General features: G+C 63.7%; 1 protein-coding gene across 1 annotated transcript; it reads right to left on the bottom strand.

Annotated features, from left to right (window-relative positions):
• Positions 1 to 3,324: 3,324 nt before the first annotated feature.
• On the bottom strand, positions 3,325 to 18,684 carry TRAF4 (TNF receptor associated factor 4). Its single transcript, XM_065418393.1, has 7 exons — positions 18,503 to 18,684; positions 6,881 to 6,932; positions 5,302 to 5,406; positions 5,043 to 5,204; positions 4,468 to 4,629; positions 4,143 to 4,298; positions 3,325 to 3,957 (listed from the first exon to the last, which is right to left on the bottom strand). The coding sequence occupies exons 1-7, from the start codon at positions 18,643 to 18,645 to the stop codon at positions 3,325 to 3,327; spliced, it is 1,413 nt and encodes a 470-aa protein (XP_065274465.1). The 5' UTR covers positions 18,646 to 18,684.
• Between the last annotated feature and the right edge of the window lie 2,725 nt (positions 18,685 to 21,409).

The following is a 21,409-nucleotide window of genomic DNA, read 5'->3' as shown; positions in this document are numbered from 1 at the left end:
CCTCAATAGCCAGCCTGCAGTTAGGTTACTACAGCCCACAGCTGATAACTCAGCTTGTTCTTGGGAGGGGAAGAAATCACCTTTGCACAAAGCTAGGGGGGAAAACAAGCAGTGTTCACCTAGAACGTATCGCCCCAGCCTTCCCCCAACCTGACCCCCCACCCCATGCCCAGTGTTGTTAGACTTGCCCTTTGGTTCATCAAAAGGGGCATGAGCCACACAGGCTGCTTAGAGAGAAACTTTCACAGCGCTCTGCAGTTCAGACAGTCACATTGGCTTGACAACTTGTATGCTAGGAGAAGGAGCCCCACAGGAGAGGGAGGGCTCAAGAGAGCGGCTCGGCCGGGTCAGCCCCAGGTGGGCGGGCAGCAGGGAGGGCTCAGGCCCAGGCCGGCCCCATGCATGGAAGGGAGAGGGGGCCGGTCCCGTGCAGTGTCCCATTTTCCCTTTGGGAAAACATGGTCACCCTACAAGGGAGGTTATTGGGGCCTTCCCCTCTGGCAGCACATGGTTAATGAGTTGGCTCCTCGCTTCATCACAGTCCATAATGCTGCCATCCCCCATGGACTCTGCTGAGAAATGGCCCTTCAGTGGCTATAAACCAGCATCTCTCATGCAGTAAAAGCCCCAGAAGAGGCTCCTGAAGTGGAGTTGGTGCCAGCAGGTTTCACCTCGACAGGTACTTCGCCTTGGGGAGATCGGCAGGTACTTCGCCTTGGGGAGGAGTTTTCTTGTTTCACTCCAAGGGGACACAGGAAACAAGGCGGCTGGTGTAGGACTTTCCAAGGGACTGGTTTAAGGTGGATTTCTACTCAACTCAACGATACTTTATTGGCAGGAGCGGCTGTACAAGTGCTCCCAAAGTGAAGGACAGAGACCTTGTGCTGTCAGAGGCAGACATGGTTCAGCAGGTAGCTGCCCTGCCTAGGTTACGGAGTCACAACCCCCCTGTCCAGTGGCCATTACTGGCCCTCAGGCAAGTCTCTCCAGAGGCAGGAATAGCATCTCCCTCCAGGAAGGCACCGTCAGATACAGCATCTGACCTGTGCTTAATGTCCAAGTGTTCTAAAGTGGAACAGCTTCAGCGAGAGGAGAGCACCCCACACCAGCACACCCCTTAGCGCCGTGATGAGCAAACGCACTTGAGAGCTGGCAGAAGCCCATTGTGACAGACCCAGACCAGTGGGGTACAGGAGTCTGGTAGAGGGCAAATATACTGGTCACTGGATGAGTAGTTTTCTGTTCCCTGAGTGACCAGAGCAGGCGCTGCACTAGAGTAATCAGGAAGCTGCTAGAATCAATTAAGACAGGCTAATCAGGGCACCTGGGTTTTAAAAGGAGCTCACTTCAGTTTGTGGTGCGAGTGTGAGGAGCTGGGAGCAAGAGGCGCAAGGAGCTGAGAGTGAGAGGGTGTGCTGCTGGAGGACTGAGGAGCACAAGCGTTATCAGACACCAGGAGGAAGGTCCTGTGGTGAGAATAAAGAAGGTGTTTGGAGGAGGCCATGGGGAAGTAGCCCAGGGAGTTGTAGCTGTCATGCAGCTGTTACAGGAGGCACTATAGACAGCTGCAGTCTTGTATTAACATCCATTGCCAATGCAGGAATCAGTGAACAGTAGCCAACATAAAATAGCAGCTAAATAACTTATTAAATCTATCAGTTCTACAACTAATGACTACTGCATGATACCAACTAGCTCATTCTACCATGTAACTACAGGCTTTGGCATGAACCGAAGGCAAAGTAGTACAGGAAACATGCCTAAAGTCTTGTGAGGCTAAATATTTTCCAAACTGTCCAGACAGTTATTTGGAGCACACCGTTCTATTAGCAACAGTATTTAGAAGCTTTCTGGCAGTTTGGGTCACAATTAGACTGTTCTGCAAGCGATGGCCTTTTGGGGGATGGAATGGCTTTTCGGAGTGGATGCCCAATAGCATTTCAACATTACGGGATCTAGAAAAACTGCCCCACTGCCAGCCTCTCCCCGCGCCCCGGGGCTGCCCAGCGGGTCTGGCTGGTCATTCCTAAGAGTCTGCTCCACCCCTGGGGAGCGAGGAAGGAAAGGCAGCAGGATCAAGCCTGATAAATACAAGAAGAGTTTATTGAAAAAGTGTGAAGGCAGCAGGGCCGGGGCAGCGCCGCAGCCAGGACAATAAATAACAGACGCCCTCCCCTGGGAGTGAGCGACATGGAAGACTCCCCGGCGACAAGACACATGCACCCAGCCCAGCCCGCAAGGGAGAGGCGGGGCTGGTGCTCACAAAACATGGCTCTGTGGGGAGGGGCCCTCGGCCCTCCGGGGTCCCTGAGGCAGCAGGAGGGAGACGGAGGCTGGGGGCCCTGGCAGCGCCGTGGGGCCTGCCGGTTCCTCGCTACTGGGGCATCAGGCTCTGGCTGTTCTGTGCCTCCCTGGGGGGCTTGCCAGAGCACCGAGGGGCTGGTAGCTACAAGGGGACCCCTCACTGGGGCTCCCTGCTTAGGGCTTCATTGCAAAGGCCTCATGGGAGGGGAGGGGAGAGGGTCCCTGTCCCGCTACATGGCTCCTGTGTTGTCCAGGCCTCTCGGGGGCTCTGGGGGGGCTGCAGGGCACAGGGGCGAGTCCCACCCCGAGGGGGGCAGCCTGCAGGGAGCCCCAGGCACTGTTTGCTCCGCAGGAGGGGAGGGTAACGTCGTCAGGCCAGCTGATTGGAGGAGAGATTGGGTCACAGTGGAGATCAGGTGGATCCACTTTCTGGGGTGGCAGCTTAGAAGCCCCAGATCCCAGGGGGTGATGCCACTGCCACTATCTGGACAGCATCCCCCCCCCCCCCCCGGAGGGCCCCACTCCAGGGCTTGTGGGTGGTGGAGGGGGGCTGGGGTTCCCCTGGGCCCAACTGCAACGCTGCCCCACAGAGGCTGTGTTTCACTCTGGTGGGGCGCGGGCTGGGGGCAGCAGTGATCAGCCTGCACGGGCCCCGTGGCTGTCGTGAGAGCCAGCCCCTGGGAACAGGTCTGCGAGGGCCGGGCCCACTCTCCTTCCCACCCACTGTCTGCAGGGCCTCTCCCTGCACCCCACGGCCAGCTCTAGCCACGGCACCGAGTCTCAGCTGGCGGGGCCCAGGGCTGCACTGCCTCCAGTACAGTCCAAGCCAGCTGCAGGAAACCTGCTCGCTTGGGACAGTCCCTGCTCAGGAGGGAGCTGCCAGGCCGCTGGGGCGGAAACACCAAGAGAGCCCAGTCAGACACAAGCCCACGGTGCCCTCAGGCTGCTGTCGACTGCAGTGACAGCCGGGCTGAGCGCCGGGCCCCGGGTAACGTCTCCATGCCACGCCGAGCCCCAGGCTCAGGCCAGGATTCGCGGTGGGATCTCCACCGAGGCCTTGATGAAGACGGTGTTGTCCCGCACGTAGTTGCGCTTCTTGATGTCCTCGTGCGAGATGAACTTGGGGTACCCGAAGCCCAGGGTGCTCTCGTCCAGGGAGCTGCGGGAGGCCCCCGGCTTCTGGAAATTCTTCCAGTTGGGGTCGGGGTTGAAGGTCTCAGTGATGTGCTGGGGCTTGGACAGCGAGGGGTCGCTCTGGTCCAGCAGGGAGAAGGTGACGCGGTAGGAGAAGGGCCACTCCAGGAGGTTGTCGTACTGGCCCGGCAGCACCCGGATGTAGACGGACAGGTGGCTGCCTTCCCCGCTGCCGTTCCCGTTGAGGAACACGGACACCTGCAGCTTGTAGCCGTACCGGTGGGTGTAGAAGGGCGGGCTGAAGAACTCGTAGTTGCTACGCACTTTGGAGTCCTGCAGCTTGCGGGCGTAGTCTGCGATCTTCCAGATCAGGATCCCGTCGCTGCTGACCGACAGCTCCTCCACATCCTGCCGCAGCTCCTGGATCTCCTGCCGCTGCCGGCTCACCAGCGAGCACACCATGCCCAGATGCACCTTGGTGCTGTCGTCCAGGTGCCGGCTCATGGCCAGCTTGGGGCACTGCACGGAGGAAGGAGCAAGCAATCACTGGGGTGCAGCACAGAGGACAGGGAAGGGGCGGTGCTGGGGGGTCAGTGAGACCCGGGGGGAGGGAGCTCCAGCAGTAGCTTGTGCGCTCGGGGGGGCAGCGCTGGCTCTGGCCAGGCCCAGCTGGACAGGGGCAGAGGGCAGGAGGCAGCACTCACCCGATGTTTGCAGCCAGCGTCTTTGAACGGGCACAGCACCATGGCTGTGCTGCAGTTCTCCTTCAGGTGCCCGGACAGGTCTTCTCTGGCGATGGTGGGTGTCCCGCACTGGTTGGGGCAGGACACGGGGTAGCGGGGACACTGGTACTGGTGATTCTGGGGGCAGAGGGGAGGCGCTGTTAGCTGGAGTAACGCTCCCCCAGGGACCGGCTGGGCCCTTCGCCCAGACCCATTCAGCGCAGCAGCCGCCTGGGACCCGACCTGGGCCCACCCCCGCCAGGCCCCAGGGAGCGGCACCCCCACCCCCCGCAGGGCCCTGCCTCACCTGGATGGTGTCAAAGACAAACTGCTTGGTGCAGTAGGGGCAGGGCTGGGTGCGCTTGGGGCAGTCGGCCAGCGTGTGCTGGGACAGCAGCCGACGCATCATGCGGGCCCCACACTTGTTCTCGCAGTACACGCTCTCCTGGGGGCACACGCCCTGGTGATTCTGGGGGAACAAGAGCACGAAGAGCTGGTGCCGGGGGCCATCACCCGCGGGGCCGCCCCTGTATTGCCCCAGCCCTCCGGGGGGCCGTCCCCGCACTGCACCAGGGGGCCCTGGGGGGGCCGTCCCAGCTCTGCCCCTGCCCCGTGCCAGGGACCCCAGCTCCCCGCACCAGGGGGACCCCGTGAGGCCGCCCCCGCACCGCCTCTGCCCCCGCAAGGGACCCCGTGGGGCCGTCCCCACATCGCCCCAGCCCCCCACGAGGGACCCCAGCTCCCCACACCAGGGGACCCCGTGGGGCCGCCCCCACACCGCCCCTGCCCCCCACAAGGGATCCCAGCTCCCCGCACCAGGGGACCCCGTGGGGCCGTCCCGGCGCCGCCCCTGCCCCCGCACGGGTTCCCGGCTCCCCACACCTCGTAGGCCTCGCCGGTGAAGTCGCTGGCGCAGAACTCACACTTGACGCGGCGCTTGGGGCAGTCGTGCTGCAGGTGGTCGGGCAGGTCGCGCCGGCTCAGCTTGATGCTGCAGCGGTTGGGACACGGGATCACGTTGAAGCCGCACGTGCTGAGATGGGGCTGGCGAGACAGGACAGAGAGTGTGTGTGTGTGTGTGTGTGTGTGGGAGAGATCACAGCCCAGCACCAAACCCACCCTCGCGCCCCCTCCCCCTCACCTGCAGGTGCTTGATGGGCCCGCTCCAGCGGCAGCCCTCTTCGCTGTGGATGCAGCGGATGGTGAGGCTCAGCACCTGCGCCTCCAGCTCGGGGTCCGGGTAGATCTGGGGAAAGGGGGACAGAGACCAGGGGACTTGCACCTTGGGGCAGAACAGGACTGTGCCCAGCCCAAGGGCACCAGCCACCCCCCAGAGCACGGGGAGTCCCACGAAGCTGGCTGGGGCAGGGCGTTCCTGGCACGGCCAGGGGGTCCTGGGGCCCAAGGCAGACAGAGCGAGTATGGACACGTCCCCTGCCCCTCCCCGGGATGTTGGTCTCCCCTGCTGGCCCAGTGTCCTGGCTTTGAGCCTCCCCCTTCCCAGCTGCTCCACACACAAGCATCATGGCTCTAAATCCACCTGCCCTGAGAGGTGCCCGCCTGAGCCACTGGGCTGCCCACAGCCTGCAATGCCCTGTCCACAAGGGAGAGGCTGGACGAACCTGTCTGGGAACCACTTAGCTCAGGGTTAAATCAACCCCCCTCTCCTCGTGTCCAGGACTGGGCTAGCAGGGGGCTGCGGGTCGGGATTGAGGGCACCGCAGAGCTGGGGCGGGGGGAGGAGGTGTCCCAGGACTGGGCTAGCAGGGGGCTGCGGGTCGGGAGTGAGGGCACCGCAGAGCTGGGGCGGGGGGAGGAGGTGTCCCAGGACTGGGCTAGCAGGGGGCTGCGCGTCGGGAGTGAGGGGCACCGCAGAGCTGGGGCGGGGGGAGGAGGTGTCCCAGGACTGGGCTAGCAGGGGGCTGCGGGTCAGGAGTGAGGGCACCGCAGAGCTGGGGGAAGGAAGTTTTGACAGCACCTGCCCCATTAGCATTTCTCTTACAAACCAACCCATGGGAGGGGAGGGCAGGGACTGGGTCTTGGCTCCAAGGGCTGGAGGAAACAAGCCAGATGCCCAGGGCCCTTGCCGGGCGCAGGAGTTGTGGCTGGGCGTCCTTGGGCCCCCCCCTGGGGTGGAGCGGTTCCCGCTGGCTGGCCGGGCTCTCTCGTGCAGCCTGTCTTGGGAGAGGCGCCAGGTTCCCAGCGCGGCTGCACCGTTGGCACCACAGCCTGTGTGTGTGGGGGGGTCCCTGTGCCAGGCCTGCCAACGTGCACTCCAAGGGCGGGCTGTGTGTGTGTGGGGGGGGTCCCCTGTGCCAGGCCTGCCAATGCGCAATCCAAGGGCGGGCTGTGTGTGTGTGTGTGGGGGGGTCCCTGTCCAGGACTGTTTGCCACACGGACTTGCGTAGCCCGACCCCCCAGGCCAGGGAAGGCCCAGGCCACAGGCTGAGACTGGCTGTGGAGAGGGGACCTGATGCAGGGTCCCCCATGGGCCCAGCTGGGGCAGCGCAGGCTGCTGCTCCTTGGGCTGGGCCCAGATTCAGCCCGGTCCAGGCTCAGATACGGAAGCCCTGCAGTTAGAGCCCAGGCTGTGGGGAAGGTGGAGATTCGGCTCCCCACGCGCTGGCTGACCTCCCTGCGGGACAGCTCGCCCCCAGCTCCATGGCCAAGCCCTGATGGGGCACCAAGCTCCCCTCCCCGTGGGCAGGGTGAGGACTCACCTTGGCGTAGTCGAGGGGCAGCTGATCCTCTGGACACTTGAAGACGCCTTCACTGCAAAAGAAACGAGCCAAGGTCAAAGTTTGGGGGACAGCAGGGCTCCCTGGGGGGCAAAGTGGGAATTTTCTGTTGTTTTTTAAAAAGCCCTCTGTGTTCCTCAGTTTCCCCTACACATAGCACTTCCCCCTGACCAGGGGAAAGGACTAGGTTTGCTCTGAGGGCAGGTGAAGACACAGAGGTGTGTGCGACACCTCCCTGTCCGAGTCATTTGAAATGTCCCAGCCATGCCCAATGCCCAAGCTCCCCCAGCCCTGCGAGGGACACAAGTGAACCGAATGCCCCCTTCTCTGCTTAGCCTCCCTGGCAGCCTCTGGGGCACATGGTCCCACAAGCTGCCCCGGCTACTCTTCCACAGAGGAGGGAAAACAGCCAAGAACGGCCGTGTTCTGCCCCACCAGAGCCAGCAACCCAGAGCCCAGGCTCTGCTCAATGCCACCAGCGCCACGGGGTTAGAGTGTCAGCGCCTGTAACGCCCGGTCTGCTTCTCCCACGGGCCTGACCCCTCCTAGGGTGTGACCCACCTTCCCCGCCAGCCTCCGCAGGGCGGGACGGGCCTATTCCCAGAGCAGCATGGAGCTATGCCCCCAGCAGGGGCGGCAGGTTTGGTGATGCCCAGAAGAGATCCAAGTCCTGCCCCCCCGTCCACCTGCCTAAGGCTCTGGGAGGGAGTTTGGGTGCGGGAGGGAGTGAGGGGTGCAGGTGGGAATGCGGGGGGCAGGCTCTGGGCTGGGGAGTGGGAGGGGTGCAGCGCTTCCCTCGGGCACACCCCTCTGGCAGTGGCTCCTGGGAGGGGGGGCAGAGGGTCTCCACCCGCCGCTGCCCACAGGCACCACCCCTGCAGCTCCCATTGGCCGGAGCTCCTGGCCAATGGGAGCCGCAGAGTCGGCACTCAGGGTGGGGGCAGTGCACAGAGACACACACCCCCCTGTCCCCCGGGGCAATAGGGCTGAGTGGCGTGGAGTGAAGCCGGGCAGGAAGCTACCTTAGCCCCAGTGTGCTGCTGGGGGCCCCCGGGCGCCACCTGCTGCCCCCTTTTAAATCGCCTGGGGGCAGCAGGTGAGGCCAGGAGACGCTTCGGGGAGGCAGGTGGGGCCAGGGGAGAGACCCGGCCCTGAACATGGGTGGAGCCGGGCCCCCAGGCCGTGAATATTTCTGAAGCCTGGGCACCATGGGCCCATGTAACTCGCTGCCCCCCCCAGGGGAAAGCAGGGCAGATGCTCCCAGCCCAGGGCGCTCAGGGCTCTGTAGTCCAGGACAACAGGCCGAGGAGCCCCATTGTCTGGCTCCACAGCTCTCTGCAGCCAGGTGCTAAACGCCTCCCAGGCTCCAGTCGAGGTGAGAAATCTGCCACTGCACAGCGGGAGCCGATCCCACCCTTCTGCAGCTGCTTGCCAGATGTTGGGGTGGGGGGGGGGACACACGTGCTGCCAGGCAGCCCAGGGGCTCCTGGTTTCCAGGAAACCGCCAGTGCTCAGTCCCATCCAGCCATGCAGCTCACCCAGCCTCTGACCCTGGGATCTGGGAGGGGGGGGCGGCGGCTATGTGCATAGCTCAGAGACAGGTCACCCCCGTGCCCTCCCCCGTGGGTGAGCCCTGGACTGAGAAGGGTCTGGGCACCGGGGCGGGGAGGGGGAGAGACATGTTCTCCAACCTCCCACAGATCCCAGGAGCCTGGACACAGGGACTCAGCTGGGAGGTCCAAGAAGGAAAGAGGCAACAGGACCCTGGTGGAGCGTCCGCTGCCCGCGCCCCATGTGCCTCGCCCAGCTGGCCAGTAATAGCAGCCCAGGTGCCCCCGCGTGGGGCAGGTGGCGGCGTTTGCCTGCAGAGCATCTAGCCAACAGGCGGTGTGGAGGAAGGCCAGGCAAAGCCGGCGCCGGTTAGTGCCTTCCCCAAAGCCAGCCCCCCGCCTGGAAGCACAGCAGGCTCCCCCCGGAGCTGCCCCTCACCTGCCAGGGGCCAGGCCCACAGACACCTGTGCCCCACAGGAGGGAAGGGGAATTGCCGCTTGTCCACTGATCAGCTTCCAGAGGCGCCAAAACCCGCGCAAGGCGCCTGCCTGGGGGACGCTGCGCTGGGTCCCTCTCCGCAGACAGCCTACGTGGGGCTGGGCTGGGCTGGCCCACAGCACAGTGGTGCCTCTCCCAGAGGGCGCCTGAGCCTGCAGCCAGCACCACTGCTTTTTGCAGACCTTTCCCCAAGCCAGGGCACGGATTCAGGGCTCCCCCTCCTCAGGAAGCCGTGGGCCGGGAGCCAGGCAGCTGGACTTTCCCAGCCCATCCTTCAGGCTTCTCTGGCGAGGAAACGTGCCCTGTATGTGAACCTGCCCCTGCGCGCTCCAGGCAGCTGTGCTCAGCTCCAGATGTTACCCCTGACCCCTGAGCTCATGGAGCCGGCAGCAGCCGCAGCAGTGAGCACTCAGCCCCCCAACAGAGCTCCAGGAAAGGAGGGGGTCCCATGGGAAAGGCCTTGCCCAGCACTGGGCCCCCCAGCTCCCTGCGCTGACAGGCCACAGCATGTATGCAAGGCGCAGGCAGACCAGGACTGCCACGGCCAGGAGGGGAGAGGGGCCTGGCTGCAGCGACGTGGGGGCAGGTGCCACAGAGCACTCAGCCCCCTGAGCTAATCTAGCAGGACCATGGGGAGCAGGGGCTGCACTCCAGGCCCCAGTGACACCCCCGGGTTCAGCATACCCAGCTCCAAGCACACGGCTGCCCATTAGGCCGGGCCGGGCCCCGGGCTCCTTGCCCCGCAGGGCAGAGCTAGGCACAGCCAATGCCAGGCAGGGAGTGTAAACACCTTCCCTGCAATGACAAAGGTCAGTTACCCAGTGGTAACTCCCGCAGGCAGCGCCTCCCTGTGAGTCATGGGGCAGGGTGGGGGCTGACTATGTAAACTTCCCCCTCCCCTGCCAGGCCTGGCTCCCCTGGCACAGGCTGGATTGGCACATGGAGCCCCTGGCACCCCCTGCGGGTCCCAGCCCTAGAGCCCTGCACAGAGCCGGGCCAGTGATCACTGCAGCAGGGGATTTTCCTCCCCCTCCCTCCCCCCACAGCCCAGGCCCAGCTCAGCCAGCTGCTCCTCCCCTCCCCCAGGCCCCATGGCCTCCTCTCCCCCTCCCCAGCTGCTGGGTATGTTACAGGAACCCGATGGAAATAAACAGAGACTCCGGAGCGCGGCACCGTATTCCTTGCAGTTTGAGCGCCCGCCCGCTGCTTCCGAGCCCCAGGAGAGACCGAGGGAGGCCAGAGCAGGGGGGCTCCCACCTGGCCCCTGCACAGATTACGGGTTTTATCAAGGCCCACGAGCAGTGATTTCTGGCCCTGGAAATGCCCCTACCCCACCCCCACTCCTAGCAGATGCTGCTCCCCCCCACCCCATCAAATCCCCCGCTGGACAAACAGGGATGGGAAGGGCCCAGGAACAGGTGTCCCTCAGCCAGGCTGCCAGCTGCTGCCCGCCTGGGATTCCCAGCGTGCTGAGACAGCAGCAGTCGCCCCACTGAGACCAACAGCTGCTGCCAGCCTGGGCCAAGCACACCAAGAATCGCACTGTGCCTCGGCCAGCCCGGCAGGCAGCAGGCCCCTGCCCAGGGCCCCTCCAGAGGGGGCTGAAGGGGTTGCTTCGCCTGCCCTGGGCTCCCCCATGCACATCCGGCGAGGGCCCGCCCTGGGCAATGCTCTGCTCTGCCAGCCTGCATGCGGCCAGCCCCCCGGCTCAGATCTCTGCCCTCTCTCAGGCACTGAACAGGGAGCTGTGGCTGGAAGACACCAGGGCCCTGACCTGGAGGCCGGATGCAGAGCCCCACAGCGAGTGGTGGAGGGGCAGGGGGCACCAGCACAGAATCTGCAGCTACGCCTCGGCCAAGGCAGCGCAGAAAAACGCCCAACCTTTGCCCTACAGTGAAATCTGCTCCTAAGCCAAGGGCAGAGGAGCTGCAGCCGCTACAGGCCGAGAAGCCAGCCCAGCCCAGCCCTTCCCTGCAGACAGCGCTTCCCTTCCCCCCAGAGTCACCAACACGCAGCAGCTCCCTGGCCCCTGGTCTCACCTGGGACCACTAGGAGCTTGGCTGCACTTGCCAGATTCTTGGAGAACCCCGAGCACGAGGAGATCGAGGCTGGGGGGCCCTGCCCTCGCCTCCCCCCTCCTCCAGCCCAGCTGCACGGCGCCCTGCCTCAGGCTTGCAACACAGCCAGTCCCACCTGCCTCCCTGTGGTGAGTGTCCAGGACAAGGCCTGGGGCGCGCTGGCACAGCAAGACCTGCCTGCCATAGGAGTGCAGGGAGGCTGGCAGCCGCTCTCCAGACATGACAGGGTTACAGCTCCGGCAGTGCTAAATCGCTCGGCCAGAATTAAGAAGCTGCCAGACGAGAAGAGCAGCACGTGACCGTGTGTTCCCAGGGGCCTGGCCCGCCAGCAACGCACACAGGAGACAGGAGCCGATCGGGCAGGGCAAAGCCCCAGCCCACACGGCAGGCAGCCACAGTGCGTTTGCCCTACAGAGCTGAACAGCAGCACTGCTGAACTGTGCTCACGGCAACCAGAACTGCCACCCCTGGGACCAGAGAGACACCACCACAGCCCTGCCCAGGGGAGGGGACACCCTCCGTGGGCACCGCCCCGTCACAGCCCATAGACTCCGGGACTAAGGCTAGAAGGGACCATCGTGATCTGCTAGTCTGGCCTCCTGCACATCGCAGGCCACAGAACCTCGCCCACCCACTCCTGTAACAGCCCCCGACCTCTGATAATACTCAGTCCTGCCACGAGGGCTGGGGGCTGGACTAGACGACCTCTCGAGATCCCTCCCAGTTCTGCGATTCCGGCTGAGTCGCTGACATCCTCAAATCACGCTTTAAAGTCTTCAAGTTACAGAGAATCCCCCACTGACACTAGTTTAAACCTGCAAGTGCCCCAGGCCCCAGAGGGAGGCGAAAACCCACCAGGATCTCTGCCAACCTGACCCCGGGGAAAACTCCTTCCTGACCCCAGAGATGGTGATCAATTAGACCTGAGCACGTGGGTGAGACCCACCAGCCAGACACCAGGGAAAGAATTCGCTGCAGTAACTCAGAGCCCTCAGGTAACTCAGGTATTGCTGTTGGCAGTCACAGGTGGGCAGTCCCTTGTCCCATCCCCTCCACAAACTGATCAGCCTCAGGCTTGAAGCCAGTTGGATGTTTCCCCCCCCAAAACTTGTTGCTGGCCAGTTTATAGCCTTGTGTTCACCTTGGCGCTTACCTCCAATAACGCCCTCCCACCCTGGCCCAGAGAGCGCCCCTGGGCACCCAGGCGAGAGCACACGGGGCACATGGAGCAGAGACACCGCCCCACGGGGCGAGGACGGGAGCAGCAGCGTTTCATACAGACTAACCAGGGCTGGAGGGAACGAGCAGGGGGCCAAGGGGCAGCTGTGGAGACAGGAGAGGAGCAAGGCATGGAGCTGGTTTGAGCAGCGGGGAAGGAGACACAGAGACTGAACTCCAGGTGTTCCAGCCCAGAGGTCTGACTGGGCCAGGCTCCCACTGCAAAGCTGGGATCTCTGACCCATGGCAGGGGCCGGCTGGCAGGGCTGCCCCCCATGCCCTCTCCCTGGAGCAACAGCTCCTGTGCTTCCCAGGATGCCTTGTGGAGCTGGACAGGAAACTGCACCTGCCCTTCCCTCATAGCCCCATGTCACACTTCTGCCCGCAGGGTGTTACAGGAACATGTGGGGGCCACGGGCAGCTGGGAGGGCGCTGGGCGCGGTACAGTCGGGGCTCCCCTTCCCGACTCCCAGGGGCGGTTCACACGTCCTGGCCTGGCATCCAACTCACCCCCTTGGCCGGGTTATTTCTACAGGAGGAAAAGCCTTTCCCGATGCCAGGCAGAGCCCTGGCCCCATGGCTGCTCTAGAACAAGGGCTAGTCAGAGCCCGGCGCTCAGCCCGACCCCTGGCGCTCAGCCCCTCTGCACACCACTGCTGGGGTCCCCCCGCAGACGCACCAAGAGGGAAACCACCAGGTTTCCGCCAATACGGCTGGGTGGCTTCCTTGCCACCTAAGCCCAGCTCCCTGTTTCTTTGGGCGGCGCCGTTCCTGTGGCGACAGTTGCTGGGCAGAGCCTGAGCAGCAGGCTACATGGAAGCCGGGCGCTCGCCAGGGAGCAGCCAGCGACCTCCACACCCCTGACTGTGCTGCAAGGAGCCAGCTGTGAAATGGAACCTGGCCCCCCTGCATGCAGAGGGGCCTCCCGGGGACAGAGCCGAGCCGGTTCAGACAGCAGGCTGGCGCTGCCCCCTCGACAGCCGCTCCCACAGCTGGGCATAGCTCGGACAGCGCCAGCCTCGGCTCTGGCCTGGATTCCACGCCCAGAACCCGGCGGCTCCAGCAGCGTATTACGCTCCTACCCTAGCGCCGTGCACAGAGCAAGGGTTAACCAGCACAGAGTGGAGCAGGCTGCAGGTCCCACCCGGCGGGGGGGAAGAACTGACATAATCCCCAACAAAGCCTGCTCACTCCAGCAGGGCTGGCTGGGCAGAGAATGTGCTGAGGCAGCGGTTTGGGAGTTCAGCGAGTGAAGTCCTTGCCTTTGACCGTCCATGAACACGGAGCAGTCTGAAGGCCGGGCTGCCCAAGGGGGGAGGAGGGTCACAGCACCCTCACTGGAACCCTGCTCCGTTCCAGGCGCCAGCAGCGAGCTCAGCCATGCACCCTGCCCGAGTCAGCCCCAAGCAGGGTCAGCACCTTCCCGAGGGTCAACAGAGATCCCCTGAGGCAGCAGGACATGTGAGAGCCAGGGACAGAACCCAGGAGTCCTGACTCCCAGCCCCCTGCTCCAAGCCAGTAGACGTCTCCCGTCTCCCCTCTTCCCTCCCTGACATTAGAAATCCTAACTCGAGCCAAGAGCGGGATGCAGGCTCCAGGCAGCATCAGTGCAGGTGACCCAGGAAATAAGTCAGCTTCCAGCTGCCCCCAGCTACGGCCCAGTCACCCCCTCCACAGCACCAGAGGATGGAGGGAGCCTCCCTTGAGGAACCCCCCATTTTGCACAAATTAAGTTCTTCTTGGCTTCATGTGGCACTCGGCTGGCTCCTCCCAAGAGCCAGCTGCCTTGGGGACTCTACAGCTCTGCTCAGCGGAAGGGCGCCCTGCTGGAGGGGTCGCCCCCCAAGTGGGGCTGGGGTCAGGGGCTGTTGAATGGGACCATCGGACAGCAGAAACAGACACAGTTTACAGAGGGCTCAGCTCCTTGGTGCAGCCCAAGGCCCGGTCTCACTCCACTCCCGGCCCTGGACCGAGCAATCACAAAATGCTTTCCGAATTCCTGGCTACGCAGCCAGCCTGGAAAGGTTCAGCTGGGCAGGACTGGGCCTGCCCGGCCCCCACACCACCAGGAGGGCAGAGCGCCACAGGGGCCGGGGAGACACTGCTGTGAGCCGCAGCCAGCCCTCGCGCCATTAGCCCGATGGCAGCTGCGAGCAATGCCTGGAGCACATCCTCGCACACCTCCGAAGAGCCCAGCGAGCTCGCACCCTGCCATGGCACTCCGCACCAGCCCCTCTGGGGAGTGGGGCCGCAGGGGGAGACAGCAAGCCACGCGGAGCCCAGCCCTGCTGGCGAGGGGACGCTGCACCCCGGGACAGGCTCCTGCAGGAGGGGTGCTGACGGGGAAGCCCAGGCGCCAGGGTAGGACGGTTCCTTGCCCTACAGGAGCTGTGGTTCTTCCAGACGTGGTGAGTGCAGCTTCATAGAGGAGCCCATACACCTTGCGTGCACGAGACCACTTTTTTTGGGCTGGCAGCATCCCTCAGGGCCACACACTTGCTCTGTGCCTCCGTGAGCTCCCAGACAGCGGCTGGGCAGCAAACCCCCTCACAACTGAAACCCGGGCGGCCAAGGGCTCCTGAGAGCAGGGACGAGGGCCGGTCATGCCACGCTGGCATCGCGGATGGACACAGGTAGCTCGCCAGCGCCAGTCCTGGCAGGCTGGGGGGACCTGTAGCTCTCTCAGGAGGGGAGCAGTGACTGCAAAGAGAAGACCTCCCCTGGGGCAGTGCCGAGGTAGGAGGCGCTTTCAGCCCCAGTCTGTACCGTTGCCAGTGGACACCTCGACATAGACGATGGGCCTGGCTCAGCCAGAGCCTCATCCGCTGGCGGGGCCAACGCTCATGGCAGCACCAGTAATGCTGGGCCAGGAAGCATCAACGTCTGGTCCTTCCCCGCCCCCGCTGCAGGCAGGGCTGGGAGGACTTGCTGTGCCTATGGGAAGACCCAACGTCCCTCAGCGCAGGGCTGCCACCCCTCAGGGGCTGTGCTGGCTTTGGCGTCAGGGAACGTGCGGGTTGGACATGCGCCAGGTTGGGTCTCGCTGCCACGGGCATTAAATGGAAACTGAGGCGAGTCACAGCCACCCCTCCCGTTATGCCCCTGTGCAGGAGCACAAGGTGCACACGCAACCCTGCCAGTCACGAAAAACCAGGCCTTGTCTGCGAGGCACATGCACCCCTTTAGTGGGATCCGTGCTGACAGTTCTGTTCCTGCTCACAGGCACCAGTGCCAATTTCGGGCTCCTCATTACCAAGCCGGGGTTTAGTTAACTCTGGGCAACGCCGCAGAGACTCAGGCTGCTGTGCTGGTCGGTGGGCCTGGGCATCCGTCACAGGGAGCACGGCCATGGCCCAGGGGCCAGCAGTGGGTCCTGGCACCAACCTGTGCTCTAGTCCTCCCCCATCGCACAGACACTCTGCCCCAGAGATCCCACAGCTGCCTGCTTTGCACTTGGTGACAGTGGAGTCACACACCAAGGGGTTAAACACGAATCATTCTACACAAACACAGATCTCAGCGGTGGAGGAGCTTCCTTCGCCCCCAGCCCTGCCCTGAGCCCCCCAGACAGGAGCCTCAGACAGGGAGCTACAGGCTGGGGAACATGAATGAATCAGACCCCCGGGGGCTCTGCTGAACCAGGCCCCAGCCTGAGCGCCGATAGGCTGAGCTGCCTGTCACTCCGCCTGGCCTCATTCAGGTAGAGAGCAACTGGGAAGCAGAAGGCAGAGGACTGGCTGGTGGCTCTGGGAGTGTTCAGAGGTGCACTCCAGGCTCCCCTGGCAAGGCTGTGGACAGCTGGCCAGCCCGAGACGCTGCTTGCCCAGCAGGGGAGGGGGGACCTGGGACAGCACATGCCAAGCGCTGGCAGCAATTTGGCAATTCTAGTTTCACGCCCAGTCTCAGGCTGTGAGCTGCAGAACTGCTCAGTGTGGAAAGCTGCTGCCCCATGCACGAGATCCCCAACGGCAGGGTTTAAAAGCTGTGGTGTGGACAGGGCTCAAGCACCAATGTGAAGACTCTGCTTTTTAAGTCCGTGTTGCAATTGCTGAGAGCTAAGCTGGTCTGGGGCTCTTCAGGGAAGTCCGGCAAGGGCTGAAATAAATCCCATTTGACACATTTCCCAGCAGTGTCCCCAGCACAACAGGCACAGGGATCCCAAAAGCCCTGGATGCACCGGGAATAGGACTCTGCCCACTGCCACTGCATGGGCTGCTGACCCCGCACTGCCTCTCACAGCCTTTATCCCCCTCCCCGAGGCCTCTCCTAAGCCAGTGCACAGCTCCCAGCCCTGCCCACACCTGCAGCTGCTCTACTGTGATCTGTCTCACTGTCCTGTCCAGAGCCTCAGTCAGAGGCCAGGACCCCACTGTGCCAGGCGCTGTACATGCACACAGCCCAGGTTCTCAGCAGGGTCTGCCCATTTCCAGGGGCTTGCTCACTGCAGCAGACCCGGAGAGAACGCTGTAGCCAAAACCTCCACATGGAGCCGAAGGGTCTAGGGTCTATGGGCCCGCAGCGGGGTGGGATGTAGCCTGGCTGAGCTCTGGCTCCTCAGAGAGGGTCTTGCCCTGGACAAGGGTTTCCCCTCTCTGTGCTCCACCTTCAGAACCCACTTCTGCAGTAAGGTGGCTGTCCTGCCCCGCCCCCCAGATGGCAGGGAACCCGCTGGTCTCCAGACAAACGGAGGAGGGCCCAGGGTGGTGTGGAGCTGCAGCAGAGCCGGGGAAGCAGCTGCTGAGCTGGGCACATAGCCAGCCATGTTTGCAGCGTCCGTCCCACTGCCAGGCCATGTGGGGCAGGCAGAGAGGGCTGCGGTGTGGCTGGTATCTGGTATCGGGGAGGGATGTTCAAACAAAGGGTGGCAGGGGGCAGAGAGCAGAACGGACAGGATGGCGCCACCGCCCAAGGCAGAGTCAGTGCCTGGAACGCACCAGAGTGTGAGGCTGCCAGGACTGAAGGGTTAACCCCCACCCCCACAGACTGAGCCCACATCAAGGAAAAGGGGCTTCCTGGGAAGCCAGCGAGAACTGAGAGCCAAGAGAAGGACAACCCCCAGCTAGGGCCTGAGTGATGGAGAAACACGAGTCTGTATATCCTGGGTAGGGGCTGCCTGGTCCCAGTCACCATGTGGCGAGGCTCCAAACGTGGGGCTCCTACCACCACCTTGTACGTGGGCCAGGCAGGGGGGCAACTGGGACATCCCCTGTGGTGCCCCATTGGAGGCTTCGGAGTGCAGGGACCCAGCCTGGAAAGCGCGGCGGGGGAGAAGGGGGGGGACAAGGCTGCCATTACCCACAGAGACCCCCAGCAGCGGGAGAGCGGCTGGGACTGGGACCTGCTCCCCAGATGGTGTTGGGTTGGGCCCGGCCAGCTGGGAGCACCAGGAGACAGGGCAGGCTCGGGCAGCAGCTCCCAGCAGTGCTACACCCTGGCTCCGCTTGCGGGAGCCGGGCAGCCCGGGCGGGCGGGAGCAGCCACGTGGCTCGGCGTCCGGGCTCTCCGGGCGCAGGTGGTTGTCATGGTGTGACGGGCAGAGCCCAGGTCTAGTCTCACTCCCCGGGGGCCTCGGGCCACGCCTGACACTTGGATCTCAGCCCCCCGCTCAGTTCTGCTCCACGCCCCCGGGCCGCGATGGGGGAACGTCCCGCCCAGCCCCAGGCTCGCCAGACACCGCGGCTCCTCCGGCGACGGCTCCGCACCTGCCCCTGGCGCGTCACGAAAGCAGCGAGTTTCGGCCCCACCTCCCCCAGCGCGCCGCGCCCGGGCCCGGTAGCCGCGAGCAACCCAGGGCCGGGCCGCTCTGCCCGGGTGTCCCGGGCTGCAAAGCACCTGGCGGCCCGCGGGCGGAGCGGTGCCGTGCGGGGCCAGGCTGGCACCAGCCGCAGCAGAACAAACAGCCCCCGGCAGGAGCCGGGCTCGTCTCCCCGCTGCCCCGGGCCGCCAGCCCGGCTCCCGGGGAGCAGCGAGCCCCGCACGGTCCCAGCCGCCCGCACCTGGCCCCGGGGCAGCGAGAGCCGCGACCCCGGAGGTGGCCGGGGCGCTACGCGGGGCTCCCCCCGCCTGAAGGGAATTCTGACATCACAACCCCCCCCCGCGCTGCCCCCCGGGGCGGCCAAAGGTCCCGCGAGTCCCGGCGGCGAGCCCGGGCTCGAGGCGGCCGGGCCGGGCCGGGGGCTCGCCAGGGTCAGCGCGCGGCGGGACTTTGCCCGCTCCCGCCCCGGGCCGAGCCCAGCCCGAGCCCGCCGCGAGCCCGCACCTGAGGAACTCCTGCAGGCAGGTGTCGCAGAAGCGGTGGCCGCAGGTGGAGACCTGCACGGGCTCCCGCATGGCCTTGCCGCACAGCGGGCACAGCAGCCGCCGCTTCGGCTTCTCCAGGAACTTGTAGTCGAAGCCGGGCATGGTGGGGCCGGGCCGGCGCCGCTCCCCCGCGCCTCCCGGGCACCGACTGGGGCCGCGCCGCGCCGCTCGGCGGCTCAGGGTCCAGCGGGCGGCTCCGCCCAGGGCGGGCCCGGGCTCCGCGCGGTCCTAGCGCCCGCCCGCCGCCTCGGGGGCTGCACCGGGGCAGCGGCTCAGGGGCCTTCCCGGCTCGGCCCCGGGGGTAACGCCACAGCGGCTGCTCCCGGCCCGGCCCCGTAGCCAAGTCACCGCATCTTCTTCCACCAGGCGTCGGGGGCAGGGCGGGGTCGCTCCGGGGGCGGGTTTCACAGCCCCCGTTCGGCTGGCAGAGGGTCCGAGTCCGGAGCCAGGCCAGGGACACCCCCTGCCCCCGGGGGCCAGAGCGCCCCTGGCTCCCTTCCGGTGCGGCAGCCCGCGGGGAAGCAGCCCAGGCCTGGCCGGCAGGGGAGCCGGTTCTGTGCTAGTCTTGGCTCTGCCACGTGTTCACTGGGGGTGTCCTTGGTTGAGTCACTGACACCCTGTGCCTCAGTGTCCCCCGCTGGGGCTGTTTACTTACCTGTGCCTGGAGGAGGCATTAGCTCTGGTCTGACTGGGCTTCCCAGTGACTAGTGGGTGTGGTGGCCCAGCAGTCACTGGCTCAGCACCCGGGGGGGGGCGATTACTTCCCTGGGTTGTTTCTCCCGGACTAGCCCTTTTCTTTCTCCGCATTGAATCACTCCCAGTACCAGGCTAACCACACTCCAGTTTCCTCTCCCGGCTCCCCACAGCCACCCAAACCCTGATCTGCGGCACATGGCTACAGTCAGGGGAGAAGGGCGCCATCTAGCGAGCACACCTGTTGCCTGCACAAGTTATTAAACCTTACACATCTGGAGCAAGGTGAGACTACCCACAGCGGTTCTCAAACTGTGGGTCGGGACCCCATTTTAATGGGGTCACCAGGATTGCCTAAGAGTTGCTGGGGCCCAGAGCCAAAGGGCTTCAACCCTGAGCGGCAGGACTAGGTTACAGGCCCCCTGCCTGGGGCTGAAGCCCTTGGGCTTTGCCCCCCCCTCCCCCAGGGCTATGGGGCTCAGGCTTCAGTCCCCCACCTTCCTGGGGTCATGTAGTAATTTTTGTTGTCAGAAGGGGGTTGCAGTGCAATGAAGTTTGAGACCCCCTGCACTAGACAATCCTTTTCAGGCGAATACGGTGCTGTGTGGCTCCCTAGGCTACAGAGAGCACAAAGTTCTGCAGTGACCCCTGTGGCTAATCTCAAACAACTGTTTTGTGTGCTCCTGAGATCTATACATCCACCCCCACCGAAGGACATTTGCCCCAGTCCTGATGAGGGCAAAGAAAAATCCTGTTCCCTGTTTTCCGATTTCTCTCCATCACTCTCCATGCAAATCCTCAAGACTCACAGCTTAGGCCCTCTTCCCCTGGGCAGTACCCTTGGGGGGGCCCTGCTCGGACTGCATGGCCAGCTATGCCCAGCAGGCAATAGCCTTCCTGCCCAGCGTCTCACCTTTTTCTCAAAGAGTTTGGAGGGGGGATAAGACAATGAGCAGAGCCAGACTAAAACTACCACCCTCCAGCCTCCACTTGGTGCTCTCAGAAACCAAAGCAGCATGTAGGAATATTTGTCCCTTTCCCCGGAGGCTGGCAGAACAGGTCCAACCACCGTTTGCTGCCCACCGGCTGACAGGGTGAGGAGCAGGTGTCTGGAGTCTAACCAGCCCATGCTCTAGTCCTTGTCCCATTGAGGGTAGCAGTTGCTATGGTAACTTTTGGGTTTAGTTTTCCAATAGCAAATGGAACATGGGAGGGATTCCTGAGGTAAATCCCCATCATGACGCTTGCTGCTCGTGTTCTTCTCCCCAAAAAGTCTTGTTAAAACTAAGAATCTGCCAGGGTCTGCCTGGTGGGAGCAAAATCCAGCCCCCCTGCATTTGCTAGAACCAAGGCAGGCACAAAACTTGTGGGGTGCAGGCTACAGCCCCCCATACACAGCCCAGGGGGATGTGGGTGATATCCCAGGGAATCAGGCTCTGTGCTAGCAGCTTAATCTGCCACATGCATGGTCTTGCCCTACCTGCTGTCAAGCACCTGGATATATGACAAATGGGTGAAACGAATGGGGGCCTCCAAATTTAAAAGAGGGTCTCTGCCAGTGCATGCCAGGAGTGCACTGGGATTCCTCTCCAGCAGACTGGGCACCAACCCGACTGGAACTGCAGGCCCTTAACAGCCCTGGCTGATCATGTGCGGCTGGAGACCAGTCCTTTCCTAAGATAGGCAGGAAAGGTTAACAAACAGGCTTTGTAAAGGCAGGGAGCTGGTGGCAGAGTGGGCTAAACTTTAACCAGCAGGAATTTGCTCCCTCACTTTCCCAGAGCTCCTGGAAACGCTACACGTGAGAGATTAACCACGGGTGGCCTTATGAGAGCAGGCTGGGAAATACCATTAGAACACTGGGCACATCTGGAGCTTGTTGATTGGCCCCCGATGATGTCCCACCCGGTCTGGCATGCTGGGTACATGGCCCATGGCGTGTGGGTAACTATTCTTCCCACTCGGCTTTCTAGTAGCCATAAAACTTTTCAGGCAGGGAGCAGGTCCCAGGGGAGCTCTGCATTCCCTTCCTGGTTCTGCCACTGAGTCACAGCATGACCTTGCATTACCGTTCTGCCAGTGTCAGGGAAGCCAGATACAATGGGATTATCCCCTAAGCCCTCCTATAGCAGAGATGGCTCTTAGCCCTTTTGCTTACAGAAAGAATACATTT

The sequence above is a fragment of the Emys orbicularis genome, chromosome 17 (genome assembly GCF_028017835.1).
Source record: "Emys orbicularis isolate rEmyOrb1 chromosome 17, rEmyOrb1.hap1, whole genome shotgun sequence".
NCBI classification, from domain to species: domain Eukaryota; kingdom Metazoa; phylum Chordata; order Testudines; family Emydidae; genus Emys; species Emys orbicularis.
The sequence above is the reverse complement of the archived record's forward strand: the minus strand, read 5'-3'. Positions and strand labels throughout refer to the sequence as shown.